The sequence below is a fragment of the Onychomys torridus genome, chromosome 16, assembly GCF_903995425.1.
Source record: "Onychomys torridus chromosome 16, mOncTor1.1, whole genome shotgun sequence".
Lineage (NCBI taxonomy): Eukaryota > Metazoa > Chordata > Mammalia > Rodentia > Cricetidae > Onychomys > Onychomys torridus.
In genome coordinates, this window is record NC_050458.1 from 6,688,859 (window position 1) to 6,713,600 (window position 24,742).

General features: G+C 36.4%; 1 protein-coding gene across 14 annotated transcripts in view; it reads left to right on the plus strand.

The window, feature by feature from the left end:
- The window catches only part of Rims2 (regulating synaptic membrane exocytosis 2), a 465,362-nt gene that overhangs the window by 80,975 nt on the left and 359,645 nt on the right, over positions 1-24,742 (plus strand). For all 14 annotated transcript variants that reach the window (XM_036208697.1, XM_036208698.1, XM_036208701.1 and 11 more), the window contains one exon: positions 10,834-11,044. In XM_036208697.1, the coding sequence (XP_036064590.1) occupies positions 10,834-11,044 (211 nt within the window). The remainder of the gene's footprint in view (positions 1-10,833; positions 11,045-24,742) is intronic.

Consider the following 24,742-nt stretch of genomic DNA (forward strand, 5'->3'; position numbering starts at 1 on the left):
TGGTGAGACTTTTCTTTTGGACTTTTAAAATGATTCCCTGAGTCTTTCAGTTTTAGTTTTATTTCAGTTTGGCTTTTTTTGTGGTGATTCTATTTCTTTGTTAAATTCTGTTTTCATATTTGAACTGTTTTCCTTGTCATTGTGCTGTGTGTTTTCAAAGTCTTCATCCAGTCATTTATTCTTATTCTCTCTTTGAGGTCTTGAACATAATCATAATTGGTATTTTGAAAGCTTCGTCTTATGCTTCTGTTGGGTTTATCTAAATTATTTTATTACTAATAATGACTCGAGTGTCAGATGTTAGAGTGAAAACCTGATAGACCAAAGAAGCAGCGAAGGAGTGACTCGTTGACCTCCCCACACTTCCCAGATCTAAGAGGACCTTGAGTCTTTCTAAGCCTCTCTGTTGTGTCCTGGTTTCTCCAAAGTCTCTATGGTCAATTGTTAAGTAGTTGCTGGCTCCGCCCCCTGATCCAAGTTTAACTTTATTAACACAGTTTCAGAGTGTCATTGTATGATCAAATATCCTGAACATGCTTTAGCTAAATTGCTTTTCTCAGAAAATCTTATAATAGGAGTAGTGGCTTCTGGAGGAGAAGTACTGTCTTGGTTGTTGGTGTTTGTGATTTTGGGATGGGATCTGGACGTCTGAAGTTAATGATGATTTGGTGTTACCTGGTGTAGATATCTGGTTGTGCCTTTGTTTGGTGGGTGTTTGGGTCTTTGTTCTTTCCCCTGTCTGTCATTTTGTGTGGGGCAGCTGAATGATGCTTGGTTTTCAGTGTTGGAGCCACGTTGGATTTCAGGGTTTAGACTTTGTTTCTAGATTGGTGTAGTAGCTAGGGTGGCTGATGTTGTAGTTGGAACTCTGGGTTCTGACTTCAATTAGTCCCATTTAGGATGCAGTGGGAGGGCTGGGTGGTAGGCTAGCAGATAGGATAAGAGGACTGACCTTGGAAATTTTTTTTTTTGTATTCTCTCATATATTACATCCTGACCCCAGTTAACTCTTTCCACAGCCTCCCTCCCTATCCACTCTGCCTCCATTTCCCTTCAGGAAAGGGCAGGCCTCCCAGGGATATCAACCAAACCTGGCATATCAAGTTGCACTAAGACTAGGCATTCCCCGTGCCCTCTAGTATTAAGGCTGGATGATACAACCCAGTAGGAGGAAAGGACCCCAAAAAGCAGGCAAAAGAGTCAGAGACAGCCCCTGCCCCTACTGTTAGGAGTCCCATAAGAAGACCAAGCTACACAACTAACATATGTGCAGAGGGCTTGGGTCAGACCCATGCAGGCTCCTTGGATGTCATTTCTGTCTGTGTGAGCCCCTATAAGCCCAGGTTCATTGAATCTGTGGGTTTTCTTGTGATACTCTTGACTCCTCTGGCTCCTACAATCCTTCCCCCTCTTCTGCAGGATTCTCTGAGCTCTGCCTAGTGTTTGGCTGTGGGTCTCTACATTGGTTTCTATCAGTTGCTAGATGAAGCCTCTTTGATGGCAGTTATTCTAGGCTCCTGTCTATGAGTATGGCAGAATATCATTAGGAACCATTGTCTTTATTTATTTATTTATTTATTTATTTATTTATTTATTTAGGCTGGTAATCTATGGTTCTACTCTAGGTCTCTGGGCTATCTAGCCTCTGGTTCCTGGTCCTCCAGGCAGTGTCAGCAGTGGGCTCCCTCTCATGGCATGAGTTTCAAGCTGGACCAGTCATTGGTTGGTCACTCTCACAATTTCTGTGCCACCTTTACCCTTGCAAATCTTGCAGGAAGGACTAATGTAGATTGAAGGTTTTTGTGGCCGTGTTGGGGTCCCAGTCCCTCCACCAGAAGTCTTGCCTGGTCATAGGAGATGGCTGGTTCAGGCTCTGTGTCTCCTGTTACTTGGAGTCTTAGCTTGTAGATTCCTATGAGTTTACATTACACTAGGTTTCTAGTTCATCCCTGAGATACCCCAATTCCATTTGTGTCTCTCAGTACTCTGTCCCCCCCCCTCCCCCACACCCAGTCCCTACTGTTCCTGAGAACCTCTCAGGTATGGTTCTGCTCTGCTCCACATAGCTCAGGTCTTGAGACTCAGTGGTTGGGGAGATGCTAAAAGAGGGAAAGGAGTGAGGGGAACTGGCTCTGGGAATTCCTACCCAAGTTCTCAGTGTAGTTCCGGACCTCTACTCCAGTCAGTCCCAGACTGGTGCAGTGCAAACGGGCATGGTAGGCGTGCAAGCTGGGGACCGGAAATGACTCTGGGGATCTGTTAAGTAGAGGCTGGGGTTGGGCTTTACGTAGTCGCTGACTCGGACCCAGTCTGATTGTTATATTGGTAGCCTGAAGTCAATGGATATCTGATTCATTTCAGATCATTTTGTAAAATATTTTCATAGTGCCTTACTGATTTCTGTAATGTGATGTCAAAAATGAGGGTAGATATGTAATAATCTAGGAAATAGTCCTATGCATGGAATTAGATATTCTAAGCTGCCTTTCTAGAGCCTGCTTTTCTGTGTTTTTATTCTCTCCTGATGTATATCTTATTAAAAAATGCTCAGTCTTCCTACCTCCTGAATTTTCATCTGCTTGTATATTTTGCATATGAGAAACTCCAAGTAGAAATTAATTCCTCAGTTGAAACCTACTATGCTCACCTTCCAAGAACAGGATGTTTAAAAGCTAAAAAATGTCCCTTTTCTGTGAAGTCATGCTAATACTCTTTACAATTAATTTTTGTTTTCTGGAACCAGGTTTTTTTTTTTTACATTTATTTCCTGGGTGTTTCAATTAATTTTTAGTTTGTTTATATGACTGCCCAATATCCATACATCCAGGTGTCTTATTTTACTGTTGACAAGAACTAGGTTATGTTCCAGTTTACATGTTTTGTTCTAGCTACCAAAGAGGTTTTATATATAATGTTACTTATTAATTCAAGCATTCAATAAGTACTTTTTGACAAGTTGACTGTGCAACATATATTATTAAGCTAGTCATTGGGGTAAAATTGAGAGCAAAACAAAAATCTTCCTGGGTCTTTCCATTTTCAGTACACAAGTAGAGGTGATCAGAAAGTCATGTAATGAGCAAAAATTGCAGTTGTGATAAATGTAGTATGTTCTGATGCTTTGAAGAGCTCTGAGGGAGAGATTTGACCTAGTCGTTGAAGCTGTGAAATACATTCCTGAGGAGGGGATGTTGAAGTGCTGCAGGGACACTGAAGGAGGGAAAGTACCAGGGTTCTGTGAGTTCTGGGGAGTCGTTGGGGAACCTTCTTTCACTTTCCCCATAACCACATGTAGAACATGGAAATAATTCGGTTGTTATATAGTTCTCTTGGACAATTCAAGTCTAAAGATGCTATCTTAAAAGAAATAAAATGAATTAGGAAGGAAATAGTTTAAACTGAAATAGAGGTTAGTTCATGGACTTCTGGATATTTGATTACAAATTAAAGCACAAAATTTTGAGATAAAATATTAGTGGGAAAACCATTGTTATTTTTGAGGATTAGCTATAAATGGAAACCCAAGTAGGAAGAATCAAAATGTTCTAAAGATGTCAGTTGTCCTCAGACCAATGTGTAATACGATGCAGTGGCAGTGGAAAGCTCACTATGGTTTTCAAGGAAATGGAGAAGAGCATCACAGTGTTTTATGGAAGTAAAATGTTTTACCAATAGTAAAATCTTTTCAACAGAGAAGAGTAAAGATACCGAACTATTTTTACCTTTTAACTATTAGATTTCAAAAAAAGTTACCAAGCTGATGTCTTAGATACTTTACTACTGCTGTGACCAACACCATGGCTGCGGTGGCTCATGAGAGAAAGTGATTAATGGGGTTTACAGTTTTAGAGGGTCAGAGTCCACAAAGGCAGGATCAACTGAGAGCTCACATCTTGATCCACGGCAGAAGGCAGAAAATACACGGAAGGTTGCAGGAGGCTTTTGAAGCCTTAAATCCCACCCCATGACACAGCTCTTCCAACAAAGTCACACCTCCTAATCCTTCCTAAACAGGCTCATCAACTGGGGACCAAGGATTCAAACATGAGCCTGTGGGGGCAGCCACCCAAAGTGCAATATGTCAGAGGTGTATGGATTTCTTTCCCCTCTTCAAGTCATCTCTATAATTCAGAGTAGATGTTTTAATTTGAGTCTTTATAAATTGATGTAGCAAGGAATTCTTTTTTTTTTTTAATTTTGAAGAAAATAGTTACTTTTATTGTTTCTATAACAGTACTAGACAGAAACAACCTAAGGGAGAAAGCATTGATTTTAGTTCATGGTTTCAGAAAGTTTAGTCCTTGTTTGCTTGGCTGTATCCGTCACTTGGACAGAACATGGTGGTGGTGGTGGGGGAATATGGCAGAGGTTACATACCTCATGGCAGGCAGATGGGTTGGTGTAGGGCTCAGGGAAGAAGAAGAGAGAGGAGGGAAGGAGGAAGGGGTCAGAAAGAAGATACTCTCAACAGAGGTTCTCAACCTTCCTAGTGCTGTGACCCTTTAGTACAGTTCCTCATGTTGTACTGATCCCAACCATAAAATTATTTTCATTGCTGCTTCATAACTGTAATTTTGCTATGGTTATGAATTGTAATGTTAGTATGTGATATGCAGGATATCTGATATGCAATCCCCAAAAGGGGTTGTATGCACAGATTGAGAACCACTGTTTTAGGATCTTCCCCTAATGGCCAGCATGTTTCAGCTAGGCCCTTCCTCCCAACGTTTTGATAACCTCCACAACTATTTCCTCAGCTACGAATCTTCAGTGCAAGATCTTTTTGGGGCAAAACTTCATATCTAAATCATAACAAAAATATATTATCTAAAAACTACGTCTAAATAATCCAAAGGCTGGATATCTCTATCTATAGAGATTATATGATGAGTCTCAGAAAAGGGAGAAAATTTAGCATCTGTCTAGAAATATGAAAAGGTGTGAGTTCACCATGGAAAGTGAAGTTTTAAAGAGCAAACCTGCCACAGATGCCTTTTAAAGCAGTAATGTCAATGATTGGTTTGTGGGGAGCTTGAAAACCCATGTGTAAAGAATAACAATAAAACTACGAGGCTGGGGAACGATTTCCAGGAATAGCAGTAAACACGAATTTATAGGATCTGTTAGTTCACAGGGAATAACATTTTCTTTAGAAAATACTGAATTTGATGACTTCTTTAGTGATGAATATTGATATAGAACATACAGAAAACTTTGGATTATTAAGCTTTTATGAAATAATAAAAGTTACCAACATTTCAAAATTTATGTATATTGTGTATAACTTAAATATTAGTTTGTAAAGTGCTTTTTAATAGAATGTAGTATCTTTGACTATTGTTTTTATACCAGAAATTTACTAAACTTGGATAGTGCATAAAGTGTTAGTGGAATATATCCTAGCTCATTTATTTGCACATTATTTATGGCTGCCTGTATGTCTCAGTTATGAGCCCTTTGAAAAGTGTGGTGACTTTCTAATCTGCCTTTCTAGAAAGTTCTATATTAAAATCTATCTATGTAAGATTTCTTGGACCTTTCAATGTATTGCAAGTTTGGTTTTGACAGTGTTGTTCTGGAGTAAGAGTAGACACTGCTCCCAGTGAAATACAGTACAGTGTACATCAATGTAAGTATGGATCTTAATATATGATAGGCTGATCGCACAAATTGGCAGAAGAGAGATTAACTACTTAATAAATGATGATGGGCAAATAGAATCTCTATATAAGGAACATTGAGATTGAATCTTTGTATCATATCACATATAAAAATAAACTTCAGATTGATTAAAAGCTTGGCTGTGAGATGTAGAATTATAAGGCTGTTTAGAAGAGATTGGAGAATTTATGACTAACACAAGTAAATGCACATGCATGTATCTGTGCACATACATGCCTACATACATACACACACACACACACACACACACACACACACGCACACACACACACACAGAGCCAGCATTTAAATCACTATGATAAGGAAGAAATTGGTATATTGACTATTGCAGAATAAGCAATTAGACCACAGACTTGGAGAAGATTTTACTGTGTTTAAATTTATACAGGATTATATGTAAGGTATCTATGATACTCCTTCAAACCAGGAAGAAAAATATAGAAAGCCAAATCTATAGTATTTGTTAAAAGATATGAATAAGTAGTTGATATGAGAGGCAGTCCTTTTGAATGACCTTCAGAAACTAGAAAAGTGTCTTGTCCTTTGGGCCTACTGGTTAGAATTTAACATTCTCACTGCTGTGGCTCAGATATGATTTCAGGTTGGGGAGTCTTTCTTCTGTTAGGCTTGATAGCACACACCTTAGTCTTATCACTTGGGAGTCAGAACACGAAGTTCTTGAGTTCTAGGCCAGCCTGGGCTACACAGATGAGGGGGCAGATAGGTAGGTAGATGCACAGAGATAAAGGACTAGAGAGAGAAGGGTGAGTCGAAGACAGAGAGAGCTTGTCACAACCCATCCTGATATGTGTGAGGACTAAAAGAAAGACAGGATGACTTTAAAGGAGGCAGGAAATAATGTCAAACCTGGGGTTAAAAATGTTGACTTGAATCTTTCTAGCCCTTAGCTCAGTGGTAGAGCACTTACCTAGCAAGCGCAAGGCCCTGGGTTCGATCCTCAGCTCAACAAAAACAAAAACAAAAAAACCTCTGTCCATTTGCTGGGCAGTGGTGGCACACGCCTTTAATCCCAGCACTCGGGAGTCAGAGCCAGACGGATCTCTGTGAGTTTGAGGCCAACCTGGACTACAGAGCAAGATCCAGGAAAGGCGCAAAGCTACACAGAGAAACCCTGTCTCGAAAAACAAAAAAACAAACAAAAAAACAAACAAACAAAAAGTCGACTTGTACCTTGTACAGTTGTATGTCACTTCACAGTGGTGTTATGAGAAATGTATGATTAGATGATGTCATCACTCTACAAATATCATATGGTATATCTATACCTAGGCTATATTATAATTTCATGGAACTCCCATTATATGTGGAGCTCATCGTTGATTGAAGCATCATCATTTGGCACATGACTGTACATTCAAGACTTTGTAGGTCGTTATAGTTGTTTTCTTTATAACAAGGGACGAGTTAACAATGAGCATATTATTTAATTTTTCACATTTGTGAATTTTCTAAAATCTTTTATATTGTTTTGTGTCTCATATCTTATAACCCAAACAAACATTTTGATGTGGTTCTGGTTTCCTTAAGTTTGCTGAGACTTGTTTTGTAGTTGACCATATGGATTATCCTGGAGTGTTGTAGTGCATGCTTTTGAGATGAATGTGTATTCTGCCATTTTGGGATAGAAAAGTAATTTATTTTTGTTCCATTATACCTAAAGTGCACTTTAAGATTTTTCTGTTTATATGCTCTATAAATTGTTGATAGCAAGCTATTGGGGCCCATCACTCTTTTTTTTAACTGTTTCATTAGTAATCTAGTATTTGCCTTACATATTTTGCTGCTTCAGTGTTGGGTGTATACATATTTAGAATTCATATATGTTCTTGATGAATTTATTATAATGGAAGAACTTTCGTTTTACAGTTTTTGACATAGTGGTTTATTTTTATCAGATGTAAGGTAACCCTCTTTGCTTTGTGTGTTTCTGCTTGTGTGGAATATCTCCTCAGTCCTTTAATCTGTTTGTCCTCAGTGGTGAAGTGGGTCTTATAGACAGCCTACAGTTGAGTTTTGTTTTTTCCTTGGAAGGAAATTTTTAATTTATTTTGATAAGAGGACATTATCTATTATACACAAGTTTCTCACTGGTAGATGAGGAGTGGTTATTGTGACTTAATTTTATTCTAGTTGTTTTGTATATTTTTTCCCCTTTAATTTTTAAATTGGCATACACAATAACATGTTTTCTTATGATGTTTTTATTCATACCTAGTTTTGTCTAGTTGCCGTTAGAGTTTTTACTTTGGTTTCTGGCTGTTTGATGAGAGGATGAGAGAGAAAGAGGGGTGAGGTGGAGGAATGAATGAGAATTTGGGGTTTATTTTATAAGGGCTTCTCTGAGGTGTGTTTTGTCTTAGTGCCTTTTTGTTATTTTTGTAAAATTCCTTGCTCTTATCTCTTTAGTTATTTTTTTTTTCTGGAGTTATATTTCACTAACAACATTGATGGTGAGGTCATTGCTGTTTCTCTGACCTCTCTTGTCTTCTGTCAGCTTCATTTTGGACAGTTTTTATCAACTCATTTTCTAGCTCACTGTAGTCTCCTCAGGAGGGAATTCTTTATCTTCGATAGCATAGTTTTCTTTCTAATGTTTCCATCCAGTTCCTTATTTCATTGTTACAATGTTCTGTTCTCATTCCCCATTTCTTTGTGAATGATTCCAACTTTTCTATGAATTCTTTATTTTAATATTTTTTAAAATTTTAAAGTATAATTATATCTTTCTTTCTTTCTCCCTCCCATTCCTCCTATGTTCTACCTCTGTTCCCTCCCAAATGTGATTATTCCCAAATCCATGTCTTCTTGAGTCCAATTGTTGTGTTCCTTGTAGATTATTTATATGTTGTTTTTATCTCTTTGTGCTGTATCTTTGAATGTATTTATAGCTGGATGTGGAATACCCTTTCCAACAGGCTGTTGGTGTTGAGAATTGAAACCTTAAAGAAATCACAACTTCAGATAAGTTTGGATTTTGATGTTGCCATCATTGTACAACATAGGTACAAAACTCTTTAAAGCATGTGAGCTGCTCCTGCATTCCCTTTTCATGGATGCTGGCGTACTGGAAGTTGCCATCCTTACACATACTCCCCATGTGAGGGCTACATAGGTCACTCCCATACCCCAGAGTCTTTGGAAGGAGTCAGCTTCTGATGCTTATTTCTTCATGATTGAATCACTGGGAAATGGGTGTGCTCTGTGATGATTCCCTCCTTCCAATTTTGACAGGTCCTAGTTACCCTGTGGGTTCTTGGTCTCTCTTACCTATGGAAACAAGTAGACCTGATCTCCAGTTCTGTATCCAGTTTGGGGCAGGAGCTTCCTCCCATGTCCCAGTGATAAGATGTTTTGTTTGTGTTTGGGTATTTTCTGCACTGTGGAGAAAGGATTTTCTGCAGTCTTGTCTGTAGCTATAATGGCTCTTTGCCTTCATCTTAAGTGACAGAGCTTACTTTTTTTGTTGTGGTTTATAGAAAGCTTTTACTATTTTAGCAAAATCAGGAAATCATGTCTGTGCCTCAGCAGCCACAATTTACCTTTTAATGTCTGCATATATGCACTCCCCCAAAAGCAGGGCTGTGTTTCTTGGCTGTGTTTTCAAGTCTTCCAGAGTACTTGTGGAGGGAGGGCTGTGGGAAAGTACTCTGCGCCTGGACCTTTAGCTGTTTGCAGCTGTCACGTTAGATGACTCTTGCCATTGCAGTGTTTGTTAAAATTTTAAGTCATCTCTGTCTAGAGCTATATTTACCTAGAGCGTGAGGCCTTAGTTTCAGTCTCCATAACCACACACAACAGATGTGGTTGTGTGTGCCTGTAATCCCAGCAGTGGACACCTGAAACTGGAGGATCAGAAGCCCACATCATCTTTGATACATAGAAAGTTCGAAGCCATCCTTGGATATATGAGATGGTCATATCTCAAAAATAAGCAAACAAATAACTCCCCAAATAACAAAGATTTCCTTTTACCTATCAGTATGGTACTACTTCCTTCTCCTATGTTATGCCAGAGATGGAACAATTAGACTTGGTGTTCTTTGAAATTTAGACTGTTTGCCTGATAACTTCCCTTATGATGGGCTTAAAATAAGTTATAATTTGTAGATTTTAGGATTGGAGCGATACCACTTTTAGTTTTACAAATCTTTAAAAAATGTTTTCTTTGGTGGCTTTCAAAACAGGGTTTCTGTGTGTAATAGTCCTGGCTGTCCTAGAACTCACTTTGTAGACCAGGGTAGCCTCAAACTCACTGACATCTGCCTGCCTCTGCCTCCCAAATGCTGGGATTAAAGGGGTGTGCCACTGTGTCAGCACTCCCCAGGGTTTTCTAAATCTTAAGTTAATTATAGTTATGAAGCATTAAAATTGTATTCATAATAAGTACAATAGAAAAATTTGTAATGATACAACTTTCTAGTTGTCCTTTTTCTTAACCTGCTTTTAAAAATTCATTTTATTTTATTTATTTATGTGTGTGTTTCTGCATGTTAGTATGAGCAAGTCTGTGTGTTCACAGAGGTCAGAAGAGGGCTTCAGAGTTCCTGGGACACTGTGAACCAACCAATGTTGAACCTGGGAATCCAGTTGTGGTCCCAAAGAGTAAAACTGCTCTTAGCTGCTGAGACAGCTCTGTAGGCTCCAGTATTTTAATTTTAATTTACTTTTTTTTTTTTTTCTCACAACTCTGTTTGTTAGGCTGAGAATATGTCGGTGTTCTGACTAGTGAACAGATGCCTTTATCTCTCTGTGGAGAGTCTAGTTCACTCCAGTTGAGATTGTGTCTCTGCTTTTAAGACACTAGGTTATTGGCTTCTTTGTGGAGGTAAAATTGTCTTCCTGTATTTCTGAAGCTAAACTGTTGAAAAATAGCGGTAGGTAGAAGTTTAGTTTAATATTCAAGGAAATGTCCCACAAAAATAATTTTATAATTAATATGTATATCAAAGATAGAACTAATTTCAACACTTTTATGTTGCAATATGCCATTCAAGCAAGATATTCTATAGTTTATAAAATTAAATTTTATACTCCTTTAATCTCATCTTGTATATTCTAATTATAAAATAGATTGTGATTTTCTTTGATCATCAGAAGACAAATTTTGAAAACCACTTTTCTTTCCTATAGAAAACTGCATCAACAGTTTGAAATGTATAAGGAACAAGTCAAGAAGATGGGAGAAGAATCACAGCAGCAGCAAGAACAGAAGGGCGACGCCCCGACCTGTGGGATCTGCCACAAGACGAAGTTTGCTGATGGATGTGGCCATAACTGTTCTTATTGCCAAACGAAGTTCTGCGCTCGGTGTGGGGGTCGAGTGTCATTACGCTCCAACAAGGTACAGGACAAAATATGATTGTTTTCCAGTAGTCAAGCTTATTATGAATAAAGTCAAAGAGATACCTGAAATTACATCTCAGATTAACCGAAGAATACACCGTGTTGTTCTCATCTTTTACTGAGTGGGAAAGGTGGTCTTCAGTGTTTCAAGTCAGCTTGTGATGTTGGTTAGAATCAGGGCCTTTGACTTTCGAACACAGTGAAGACATTAATTGATAGGTCCTTTGTTGTGGATAATGAAAACTCTGATCCAGAGAGACTAAGGTTGATTTTCATAGACACTGATTACTATCAGAACTCTGATAGAGATTTCTCTATTATTACAACACTTTCACAAACTTTGTAGATTATTTGTCTTCCTTGGTCATTGGAAACAAGACCATTCCAGCTCTGAGATCTTTTCTTCATTTTGTAGCTTTGGAAGGTATAATATCCTTTGTTTTTGTTTTCATATTAATGAAATTGCATTCAGTTATGGAATTTATTTTTTCATATTTACACCAGGTTTTATCTACACTTTTATCTACTTTAGTGAATATGTAAATGTTACTCATAGAATACTTTGTCAAATTAGCAAAAAGCATTATTACAAATGCTCTGTTAAATTCTTTGAATTTCCTTCCTAATTAATATCTTATCATCAAACTAATTACTTAGATAGTTTTTACATACAGACAAATCTGTACATACATTATTTGGGAATAATTGTGGGAATTAGTTCTCCTGTGTGATTTCATATCTTCATTTTTTTATTGTTTATTTCTCTCAATGTTTTGTTTGCCCAGAACTAATCCTTTATTTCTCTTAATGCTTCCTCTTGGCTTGATGATAGTTTGTGCATGTGTATGTGTATATGTAAATGTACACATACATTGGTATAATTTTAAGTTAAAAGTGATATAAGCAGAAATCTTTAGTTTTAGAAAGAATGTATTCAGTTTTTCAATATTAGGTATACCTATAATTTTTTCATAGGTGCCATCCATTACAAATTTGCTAAAAATTTTTTTTTTAAGGTCTTGAATAGGAGATGGACTTTTCCAATGCCTTTTGCCTTCTATTGAGATTATTTTTTGCTTCTTTAAGATGATGAGGTATATTGACTGATTTTTGACTGTTGAACCAACCTTGTTTTCTTGGTCATGATAGATAACTCATTTCATTATTAATGAATTTGATTTGCAGATGTCTTTCCTTGATTTTGGAATTAGCATCACACTGGCCTAATGGAAAAGACTATAAAGTATTTTACTCTCTTTAATGTCATAGGAGAGTTTGTATAGAACTGATTTTTTTTTTTTTTTTTTTTTTTTTGATGTCTGACCTAATGCAGAGCAGTTGAGTTGTCTTATTGGTGCCATCCAGTGACACCAGTCCTTTTTTAGTAAACATACTTGTTAGATTTGATCTGTCAAGGTACCTGGGGAGGTGTTAAAGTACACTTTCAGTATTTTATTTGATTCAGAGGGTTTTTTGTATGTATGAATAAGTTTTCATAATTATATCTTTCAAGGAATTTGTCTAGTTTCACATAATTAAATTTATTGATGTAAAAATCTTCATAATATTCCATTATTTTTTAATATGCATATACTCAGTGGTGATGCTGCATCATTCCTTATATTGGTAATTAGTCTTTTTTTTGTGTTGAATTTGGCCACATATTTGATAATTTTATTGACCTAAAAAATCAATGTTTTATTAAGTTTTCTCTATTGTTAAATTATGCTTTGATCCTTATTATTTTTTCTATTTCCTTTGGTTGAATTCTGTGGTTTCTAGGGATCACATGCTCCTAATTTCTTTCAAGCACATTTAGTTGCTTCCCTCAAATTCCAATTTAATATTTTTCATTTTCTTTAAATTAAAAATGCCCACAAAATTTCCTCCCAGCCTCTCAGTCTTTTTCTCTTTGATTGTGTCTCCAGGCTCTTCCTAAGCTTTCTCTTACTGTCCTGCTTTATGGAAATTCTTGAACAGTAGACCTGGGTTTATTACTGTGCTTATCTCCTTGTCTATCTTTCACTGACATTGCCCTTTGTTGCCTTATATTAATTACCTTTAAACACAATGTTAACATTATTTGAGGTTTCATACATGCATATATGTATTTAGGTTGTATTTAACCCTCCCTCTTCCAACTCTTTCCAGATCCTCCTCCATTTTCCTCCCAACTTTATTCTGTCCCATTTCCTCTCTTTCATTCTTTCTAATAATCCACTGAGTCAGTGTTGCTTATATGCACATACATGTGAGGCCATCTGATGGACCATGGTATAGTACAAGGAGACATACCCTAAAAAAAGGCTTTCTCTTTCCTAACAGCCATCAACTGTCAACAACTCCTCAGAAAGGGTAGGGGCTTCTGGGCTCTTCCCTACTTCCTGCTGGAGTATTCTCTGAACTGATCTTGTGCACGGCCTGTACAAACAACCACAGCTGCAGTGAGTTCATGAATGTCTTGTCATGTGCAGAAGATACTGTTTCCACCAGCCCTCCCAAACCTTTGGCTCTTACACTCTTAATACTTCCACTTCCATAAAGTTCTCTGAGGCTGGGGAGAAAGTGTGTAATAGTTGACCCTGTTACGACCGAGCACTCCAGAGACACTTACTCTCCGTTTTTGGACCATTTGTGAGTCTATGCTTCAACTGCTATCCACTGCGTGACACCTGATATCAAGTGTCTGAAAAGACACTCCTCTCTCAGATAAGGAGGACGTTGTCTAATCTGAGCTACTAGGAAGGCCACGGCAGGATGACAGTAAATTTGAATCTAGTGTGGGCTACATATCTCAAAACAGGACTATAGACCTAGGTCAGTGACAGAGCAATTGTCTAGCATGTGTGATTTCTAATCCCAGAACAGCAAACCAAATAGCAGAGAGTCTTCCATATTTATAAGCTTTTTGTTCAGGCAGGAGGGAAAAATTTAATCCTTGCTACTCAGTGTAGACTAGAAACAGAAGTATCTGATGACATCTGATCATAGCTTAACTGCTTGCTAATACATATCTCTTTTTCTAATATGTATTTTTCTAATATGTAGCTTTTCACTACAGAAGTCTTAAGTTCAGTAAAATGCCCTTGAACATATGTTGTATTGTGAACAACTTTAAATCTCTATATTTTAGCTTAGCTGCATGAGCGATTTCATTGAAGAAGGAAGGAGCCAGAGGCAGGACACTTCACGATTCTCTCTTCTTGATTTATATCTGAGGATGATGTCAGGAAAGTAAAAGACTAAAAAGCAATTTAGATTTTAGTTCAGGGAAGACAACCATGGGTTTCTATATTCGAACTTGTAAAATTTCTTCCAAGTGAGAGAGCTGTAATTTGAACATCTTAATTTATATAGGAAGTCATTCATTTGAATGTAATGGGGAAAACATCCAAGTTACAAGGTCCAACTTAGGTTTTCAAATTTGGTCTTGTAAATACCCAGCTGCCTCATGTCATAGAAGATTTTGCTCTCAATAGTTGCTCAATGCATTTCTTTGACTTAAGGTCAGTGAAATATTGTCAGACTATCCTTATAGAGAATATAAATATTTTATATCTCAATATAAAGTTATTAAAATTCTTGTAATCTTCTAAGAGAATACAAGAATATAACTGTTTGTTTAGTTTTGAGGCTCTTTCATGTGGAACCACCCTTGATAGTCAGTTATGTTGCTTGGTACACTGAGGACACAGAACAAAAGACATGCTGGTCATATGGAGATGCCAATTAAGATATACTGCCACATTCTGCTTTTTATTTTCCTCTTTAGATGATATTTCCTTAACAAGTAAAAATTCCATAAGATTTTAGTCAAATGAAGAGATGAGGAAACATTATTTTGTAACATTTAAATTGTGGAAAACATTGAATTGAAAAGACATTGAGAGTAATTTATAACAAGGAGTTTTTTTAAACTTTTGTTTTGTTTTTCTCGAGATAGGGTTTCTCTGTGTAGCCCTGGCTGTTCTGGAACTCCCTCTGTAGATCAGGCTAGACTTGAACTTGGAGATCTGCCTGCCTCTGCCTCCTGAATGCTGGGATTAAAGGCACACACCACCATGCCTGGCAATAAGGATTATTTACCCTTCAAAATCTGACAGCTTTAACTTGTTTCTTTTGTCTTTTGGTGAGAAAAATTGATTGCCACATGCTTAATTGATTTCCATCTGCTTGATTAATCTAACTTTGAAAATTTTCAGAATTACATTGTTTAGCTTAAATAGAGCACTTCAAATAGGACATTTCATCTTATAGAAATAATATAGAAAATAAAGGAATTAATCTAAATGACCTCTAAGGTTTTATTCTGGGTTTAATATCTTATATCAGTTTCTACTAACTTACTCATATAATTCTTAAAATACCTGATAAATGTACTTCTGATAAATGAAGTAAAGCTAAGTATTTCTACTGCTTAAGTAATCTAAAATCTAATTAAGAAGCTTCATTAATTATCATTATTATATAGTATATATAGTGACTTAGGCTTTTTTTTTTTTAACTATTCTTCCATATATTATAATGAAGGTATTGAAATGTACTATTTTAGAAAACTGGTTAATTGAAATTTGAGGAATAGAAAAGCAAATTTATATAATTATATCAACATAATCTTTGGCATAATTCTAGTGTGCCATCCATGGTTTGTAGAATCAAATTTTGGAAAGTGGTTGTATTTCCAAGTAACACATAATGACAGTATTTAAATTAAAAAAATGTGCTTGGAAGTTGGATTTAGATAATGCGTGCTCATTTGCCACACAGTATGCACAGTAGACATTTCCTTATATTGAATGAACTAAGTAGTATCAAGATTTGATAAACACACATTTAATAACCTCAGTTTATAACACATCTAAAGTGTGTCATAAATAAACACTTAAACTTTAATGCTAAATTGAAAGTGTATGATAGGCGTATAGTCTAGTTTATTTTGGAAAAGAGAAAAACTACTGGATGCAGGACCAGTTATGGTCAGATCTGCATTTGAAACCTACATCTGCTATCTGTTTGCTCTTAAAATGTTGGAGAACTTGAACTCTTCGGTATATAAGACGAGCTGCTTATCAGTAGCTAAGGCAAACCTCACGTTAGGAAACACTATTTAGAAGAGTGTGGTGACAACCACAGTGCCTTCTAATAATAATGAAGACTCTATAATAGTTTAAGACACTCTCAGTAAAGTAAGTTAATTTCAAATATTATTAGCCCCAAACAATGAACAATGAAATCACATTTTAAAGAAATTAACAATCCTTATTTTTAACTTGTTTTAAATTCAAATAGTTAAGATCCACAAAAGAACTATGTCATTGTAGTCTTTTGAAATGTTATTTTTATAATTCTTCTTCTGTAAATATCTTAGAATACCACTAGAATTTACTTATTCCAAACTAGACTTCCTGTATCCTTTCTGCTGTTGGAATAATCCTCAGATTTCCTTCTGAAATTTTTACCTTTTCCAATAGTATCACTACATGTTGTCACCTAAACCAGAAAGCCAGACCTCAGATTTCTTCCCTTTCCCCACAGGTTTTAAAAATGGAATAATTTTGTTTCTATAGACTCTCATTTAATTCTGTTTTCTCAACTGGTCTGTGTGCTCTAGTCTTGGCTCCTCAGACACACACACTGCCATAGTGATTCCGCATCTGCCGAGCGACTGCAGTTGCTATGGTGTGAAGAGCCTCACGGTCTGTCCCCTGACTAACTTTAGGAGCACTTCACTCAGTCCTCTGTCCCAGACGAGCCACATGACAGCACTGCTCTGTAGTTACCTCCATCTGTGTCTGCTGTGCCTTGGCTCATCCTTCTATGGCAGTCAGAAATAGTCTTCTCTCTAGACCTCACTCTAAAATCCTTGCCTACTTGTTTTTGTCAACATAGGCACCACCTCCTTCATGATCCTTCTTTGGGTATTCTGTGTGAATCAACTACTTTCTCTTTTGTAATACACTGGATTATACAGATCTCTAATCTAGTATTCTCAAATTTCATTGTTAATTGATTGCATCTCTTTGATTCACTTGGACTACTCAGTGCATGTTTCTCTGTACTTAGTATGTAATAGGTCAGTGTATTGTTGAGTGAATGACTGGAAGGAAAATATTGGTCTACATATCTTAGACATACCATTTTGGAATATATGTCATCATCATTTTTTTAAACACTTAATTTTAATTTATTTTTTAATAATAACTTTTCTTAATCCTAAAGAATTTTATATGTCTCTACAATGAATCTTGATCATGTGTCTATTCCCATCCTCTCTGCCTCCCCTCAAATGCCCCATAACCAGGCCTTCTCAACAATTAAAAAGTGTGGGGCTGCCTGTGGAGTCTAGGAAATGCACTAATGGGGACACAGTGTCAAAAAGTGGTTCTTCCTCCCCAGCTGTGAGATCGTCGGCATCCATATGGTTTTCCAAACACTCTTTCTTTGTCCTAGATTCTCCTTCCCTAGTTCCTCCACACTCCTGCCTGCTGCCCACTGAAGCCTTCGACCTCAGTGTTCCACCTCTGCTTTAGCTCTCTATCACTTACTGTTTCCTGTCCCTCTTGTATCACCTACCCCAACACCTCTTTCTAGTTCTTTGGTTTCTTCATGTGCTACAAGTTAAACACACAAAAGTTTTGAGGCTAGGAGCTGTAGATGAGAGAGGACAACTGTGTTTGTCTTTGTAGGCCATATTAACTTACTCAGTATGCATGTATTTTTTTTCAGTTCCATTCATTTACATAGAGATTTTATTTTCATTTATGATTGAATAGCATTGCAGTGTGTATACGCACCACCTTCTTATCCAGTCATTTGTTGTTGGACATCTCAGTTGGTTCTGTTTCTTAGACATTGTGAATAGAGTGGCTGTGAACATGGATGTGCAAATAGGAGGATATGAAGTCCTTTGAGGGTGTATGCTCAGGACAGGTATCGCTGGGTCATATGTTAGTTTCTGTTTCTAGTTTTTTGAGAAACACATGGACTGCTTCCCAAAGTGGATGCACTGGTGTACATTTCCACAAGGAGTCTGTAGACGTTCCTTTTTTTTTTTTCTCTTTTTTTGTGACTTCCACATCGGAATTTATTTCTGGTAATGGCCATTCTCAATGGGGTGAGATGGTATCTTGAAGCATTTTTAATACTGATGGCAAAGGATGTTGAACAGTTTAAAAAATGTGTTTCTGCTGGGTGGTGGTGACGCACGCCTGTAATCCCAGCACTCAGGAGGCAGAGCCAGGCGGATCTCTGTGAGTTCGAGGCCAGCCTGGGCTACAGAGTGAGATCCAGGAAAGGTGCAAAGCTACACAGAGAAACCCTGTCTCGAAAAACAAAACAAAACAAACAAACAAAAATGTGTTTCCTAGCCAATTTGCATTTCTTCTTTTGAGAATTTTCTAATCAGTACCATAACCTTTTTTTTGGGGGGGGGGAGTTTTTTTTTTTTTTTTTAAATTTTTGCCTTTTTTTTAGTTCTTTGTATATTCTAGACACTAATCATGTCAGATGAATGGCTGGCAAAGATTTCTCCCATTCTCTGGGCTGTCTGGTCACTCACTTCACACTTTTCTTGGCTGCACAGAAACTTTTTAGTGTCATGTGTTTTCATTTCTTGATTGTTGGTCTTGTTTCCTGTGCTATGGAATCTTATTCATAAAGCCCCTTCCTGTGCCTGTAAGTTGACATGTATTTCCTACTTTTCTTGTAGCAGTTTCAGGGTATCAGTTCTTACGTTGAGGTCCTTGATCCACTGGAGCTGAGTTTTGTGCAGGGTGAGAGATAAAAATCTAGTCTCAAATTTTTTTCTTTTAAAAACACATTGAAGACAAGTTTGACCAGCACCATTTGTTGAAGGTGCTGTCTTTTCTGCAATGTATAGTTTTGGCATCTTTAAAAAAAATCAGGTAATTATAGTTGCATTGACTTAGATCTAGGTCTCCAATTCTATTCCATTGAACTCTGTAGACAATAGACAATATATTTGATAAAGCTCTTTCCTGTAAGAAAACTCTGTTTTCTTGAAGATGACAATTCAGACTATAGTTAGAATTTCTTTCTTTATTTTTTAAAGAGGCCAGGCCTGTGAGAATACTATGGTGAAATGAAAGTGGGGCCTTTCAGGTGATTAGAAATGGCCAGCATGCAGGAGACAATGATGGCAGTTTAACTACAGAGAGTAGAAAACCCAGCAAAGTAGAGGGAGACTTGGATCTTTGGGCAGGATATAGGAGGAAATAGAGACGGTAGCTAGGGAGGGTTTTGAGGGGAAGATAAGGTTCTCTTGACTCTGTTTTTTCTTTGCTTTGTTTATGCATTTCAGATATTGAGGCTATTACCTGCAATTGCTAATAAAAATAATAATATTTTATCTTTAATGAGTTATTTAATTTTTCTTTTCATTTATGTGAAATTTAGAAGAAATCTAAATTAGTAGAAATAATTTGTGAAGCAAATATACATATTTTATGTAATACTTCATTTTGTCTACTTTTGATAGTTGTATTGAGCAAGAATGCAATGTTTTATCATTTATATATATAAAGTCTTTATTTCTAAACCTTTTTCTGTTTTCTTTTCTGAGTTCAGTATTTAGTTAAGGCTTAATTGTGAAAAGGGCACTTTCCCTTTTCTGATATTTGGGTATTTAATTGCTCTTATGGAAATTATTTTGTTTCTCTCTCAATATATCTAACATTTGGAATGCTTTTACTTGAATTTAATAAAATAAATGGGAAAAATTCCCTCTTAATTTAAAGTTGAGATTTTAGAATTCAGTCCAAGTGTAAACATTTCTCTGTACTTTGTTTCACTAAGAAACTCTTAAAAGCTGTTCTTACTAAGAATGGAATTAATTCTTTCTTTTTTTGTTTTGTCTTTTCTGTCTTTTTAAACTTGCTTTCGTGGATATTCACACCAGGAGGACAAAGTGGTTAGAGTTTTTCTTTCTTTCTGTCTAATATACTTTTTCTTATTGTTGTGGTAAATTTAATTTTATAGCTACATTTAATTTTATCCTTCTAAGTATTTTGTTGGTTATATTGCATGATAGTTGCTAAACATTATAACATACTTATGCATGCTGATTTTACTGAAACAAAAAACAACTTTCATTTCATTATATTAGAGATGAAAATATTAATTTTTTATAGAGGCCTGAATTTTTATAATTTAATACTTTCGTTATTATTTCAAAGCATTCTTCATTATGATAAGCCTTCCTTTACCTTACAATGTTTTCCTAAACTCACTGTTATATTACTCAGGTTTTATAAAGTTTCCAACTTAATATCTAGAGTTAATGCCTGTAATAATAACTACAATGCCATAAAAATGGGTTTACTGAAATGATTATCTTGTAGTTTATCATAAATATTTAATATTTCTCTTTCTCACAATAGTTTGTTTCATGAGTTAATAAAATACACCCTAGGTTTTGATAATTTGATATCTGCCCAGGAATGTCTATTTGCATTTAGATCTGTTCTCAAGACTGATGCTCTGCATATAAAGACAAAGATCTTTCCATTGTAGCTTTTCATGAGTCAAACTCAGCCTTGAGCCTGTTCAAATTTTCCCCTTGCAAATGATACACATTCAAAATAGTTGAAGACTTCTGTGCAGTACCATTTTTTTTTCAACCACCTCGAATTTTTTGCTTCCTTTCAAAGTCTTCAGCTGCTCAGTTGGGGACAGTGCATTTTGTGGCAAATACTGAATATGGATTTGGAATGAAATCTCTGAGTAGAAGAAAAGACATTTTAATGATTTCCCTTTTTAAAATCCTGTGGGAATTCTAACAACTTTTAGAGGCTTTTTTGAAGATTAATAGGTTAATTAATGTACAAACCTGCTGATGGTGTCATTCAGTGTGCGTGCATGTGGTGCATCGTTACTACCAACTCTGTTCTCAAGCAGTTTATTGACCTGTCTTTTGTTACTAGGTATGCTTCCTCTTCAGACACTTGCCACCTCTTATCTAATCTCTGCCCAGTATCCTTTCTTCTCCCTGGTAACTACCATACTACTCTATCCTTAAATGAGATTAGTGTTTTGAAAGATAATGTGATATTTATCTTACTTTTCATGGCTTATTTTGCCAAACATGATGCACCTCATATTCATCCATGCTGTCAGATGTGACAAGATTTTGTTCTTTCTTGTATTGTATATGTATTCCATTGCATGTATTTGTTGTAGATTTACATATTATCTCATTTTATTTATCATTTCTTTCATTGGTAGATACCCAAGTTGATTCTGTCTTTTAACTATTGTGAATACTATTGTGTGACTATTGTGTGACTATTGAGATATTCAGGCATCTCAGTATTCTTATTTCATTTCAAACTATACTCAGTAGCAGGTTTCTGTATCATATTGTAGACATGTACCATGTTGTTTTCATGATGCCTGTACTACTCTATGTCACTATCAACACGGAAAGCCGTCTCTACATCCTTCTCGATACTTTAGAATTAGTGTCAGGCATTTGAAAGGGACTCAGCTAGCACTAGCTGTGGCAGCCTTGGTGGTGGCTTCCTTGTTTATAGAAGTGCTCTGATTTTTGTGCTATCAATTGATCTTAGGAGAACAGAGAAAATAAAAGTCAGTTGTTGGTGGGGTATTGTCATAATTATTGCTTTATTGTGTTTCCCACACTTGTTATTATTTCTTCCAAGGCATTTCCTTTTCTGTGTCTCAGGGATCATATTTCTAGTAGAAAAGTACTGTGCTTTCCCTGAGTCTGACAGATGGTCACTAGCTAGTTCCATGTATTTATTTATTCATATAAACCATAAGATGAACTATTAAATACAGATGGTCATTTATCTTGAGGTCTTTCCTACTTTTATTTGTTATTATATTCAGTGCTTGCTTTGGATGGTAGCATACACAGACAAGAGAGACGCTATGGCCTGGAGTACTGATTGTATAGGTGACTATAACCTGCAATAAGAATTAAAGTTCAGCACTTTGTTAAAATAGATTCTCTTGGTCCAAACTATGTGACCCACGAGACTATTATCAACCTGAGATGTGGTCAGCTTGGATCTCTAAGAATATCTCTGCCTTAGCTCTAGCTACCCACAATATCTGGCTGACAGTGAACATGCAGTGATTCCTTAGGGACTGTGTCTGTAGAGAGGATGTGCTGTCTTAACTTCTGTTCAAAGTTTATTTTTATCTATTTATCACAATAGACTTCACGAGTTGTTTGTGCAGCTCTAACAAATGCCAGCACATTTTTCAAGTTAGACGTAAGCTTCCTTAGTTGACAATGGCACCAGTTGAGGCTGATGATACTTTCATCAGGTAGTGTTAGATTTGTTGTGATGCTGAAAAAGCAGGAAAACGGTCAACAAAAGTAAGATAATGCTCAGTAGAGATACACATGACACAGAGTCCATAAAAATCCAGGACTCATTGACTTGATTGAATACATGTAATTGGTGGAGGGACTGGGATACAAGAAAGGTATTCTTTGCTGCTAGGCCTTGGCCTTGGCATATGACACCATCCATGAATGGCATTTTACCTTCATCTGTTTCATTTCCCATGGTTCCACTTTTCAGCTTCTTTTGCCTGTTTTCGTATTTGACGTGTCTGTGCTTGTGTGCATTTATACAAACGTGCATATGTGAGCATGTGCATGTAGAGACCAGAGGTTAATGTTAGTGTCGTCCTCTATTCTTTTCACTTTATTGTTTTTGAGATAGGGGATCTCATTGAACCTGTATCTTGGCATTTCAACTAGACAGCCTGCCCCAACCTGTCTCTGCCTCACAGGAGCTGGGGTTATAGGAGCAGGCTGCCGTACCTGACTGGGTTCTGGGGATTCTTAACTCAGGCTTCAGCTAAGTAGGAAGCCCTTTCTGACTAAGCTGTTTCTCCTGCCTCTATTTTTCAAGTTCTTTTTGAATTGTATCTTTTATTAAGAAGGCAACATTGTATTTAATGCTTGTTTTTCTTTCTACAGATTGTTTATTACATTTAGAGTCTCCTTCATTTAGTCCATTTAACAAACTCACTCATATTCTTCCAAGCAGTTAGATATTCCTTTCACAGAATACCAAGGTTTTGTCCACACTTCTTCAGGATTTTGTATGTTTTTGCTTTTGTCTTTCTTGTATTGTTCTGAGATTTACTCTCTTACCTATATTTTACATATTGGTTGTTTGAAGGCAGTGAAACTGTATTTTATTTATCATAAGCATTTAATCAGTACTAAAAGATTGGAAATACACAGTTGATATTAAAATTATTTACTAATGACTAAGTTTGGTCATCAGCTCACAAGAACATAGAGCTGACAGACGTGAATATGGACACTGGGTTTTGTAATTGCCTTTGGGTTTACTCAGTGCTTGCAGAATGGATAATAAGCTGGCAAGAGCTGCTCCCCTTTCTTTACATACTTGTTCTGGGTGGTTGGTTGTTCTCTTGAATGAGTAAAATATGCTTCACTCTTAACATAGTTTTGAGATGAATAGATATAAATAAGCTGAGACAAATACATTTCTTAGGCTGGGGCTAAAGTAGACAGTCTTTATTGCCCTTCCTGTCCTTAGTTCTGGCCTCTGCAGACTCACTCAGTCCTGCTGCAGATGGCTGGCAGGAGCCCCTCTGCCCAGTCCAGCCTGGGGACCCCCTGGTGATGTGGTTCCTCCAGCCTTTCCTGCTGCCCAAACCCAATCCTTGGTGGTTCCCCCTGACCTGCTGACCTTCCCTCCACCAGGGACCTACAGCCACCATACTTTTCTTTACTTCTGTAGAAAATGTTTTAGTCTACTTTCTCAATTTCATGTTTTTATTTTGAATTTTTTCATGAATGATATATTCTTTAGGAGTTGAAATAAAAAGTTGTTTAACTTTGCCAATCATCTTAAAATAAATATCAGAATAAATTTATCACTGATAATTCTTTTTCAGCTCCCCGCCCAAAAAACCTTTGGAATTTGTTCTCTCCAAGGAGTAGGAGACATCAGGCACGAAAGCACATAAGAGGGGGCTAAGTCCTTTTCTGGGGTACCTATAAACTAGTTAGTTCCCCTCTGATGTTAACTGTTGCTACTCAAACTCATTTGAAATGAGTAGACTAGGAGTTTTTAAGTATTTGCTGTATTTTGCATCTAACACATACTTGCTTAATAAAGGCAATTTAGAATTTTCATTAAAATAAAAAATGTAAGACTATTCTGTTTACCACATTAAAACATTTTAATATCAAAGTATAGATAGTCATAAGGGTGTATTTTTGAAAAAATTTTAAACAGAATTAAATATATTAAATAATTTTCTGCTAATTATGAAAAATATGTATTTCTATTATTAACATTCTTAAGCATTGCACCGGTTTTGATTAGTACTTCTACAGCCTTTTAATCCAAATTAGCAAACACGTTGTTGTATCCTTGTGCCAATTGATGAACATAAACACTTGAGAACATCAGATAAATTTTTGTAACTGAGAACTCTATTATTTATGTTTAAAATATATCACATTAACTTTAAGTTCTAAAAGTACAGGCAGGAAGCTTGAATTTATTTATGTGCACATTGGAAAGTGTAAATATGCAATATGTCACCAATGTTTCCTAGAAGCTGTTGACTACCAGGTCATCGGAGATTACAGAACAGTGCTTGACGGTCTCCCTTCAAGTACCTCAGTTGTCTTCATTTTATAAAAAAAAGATAG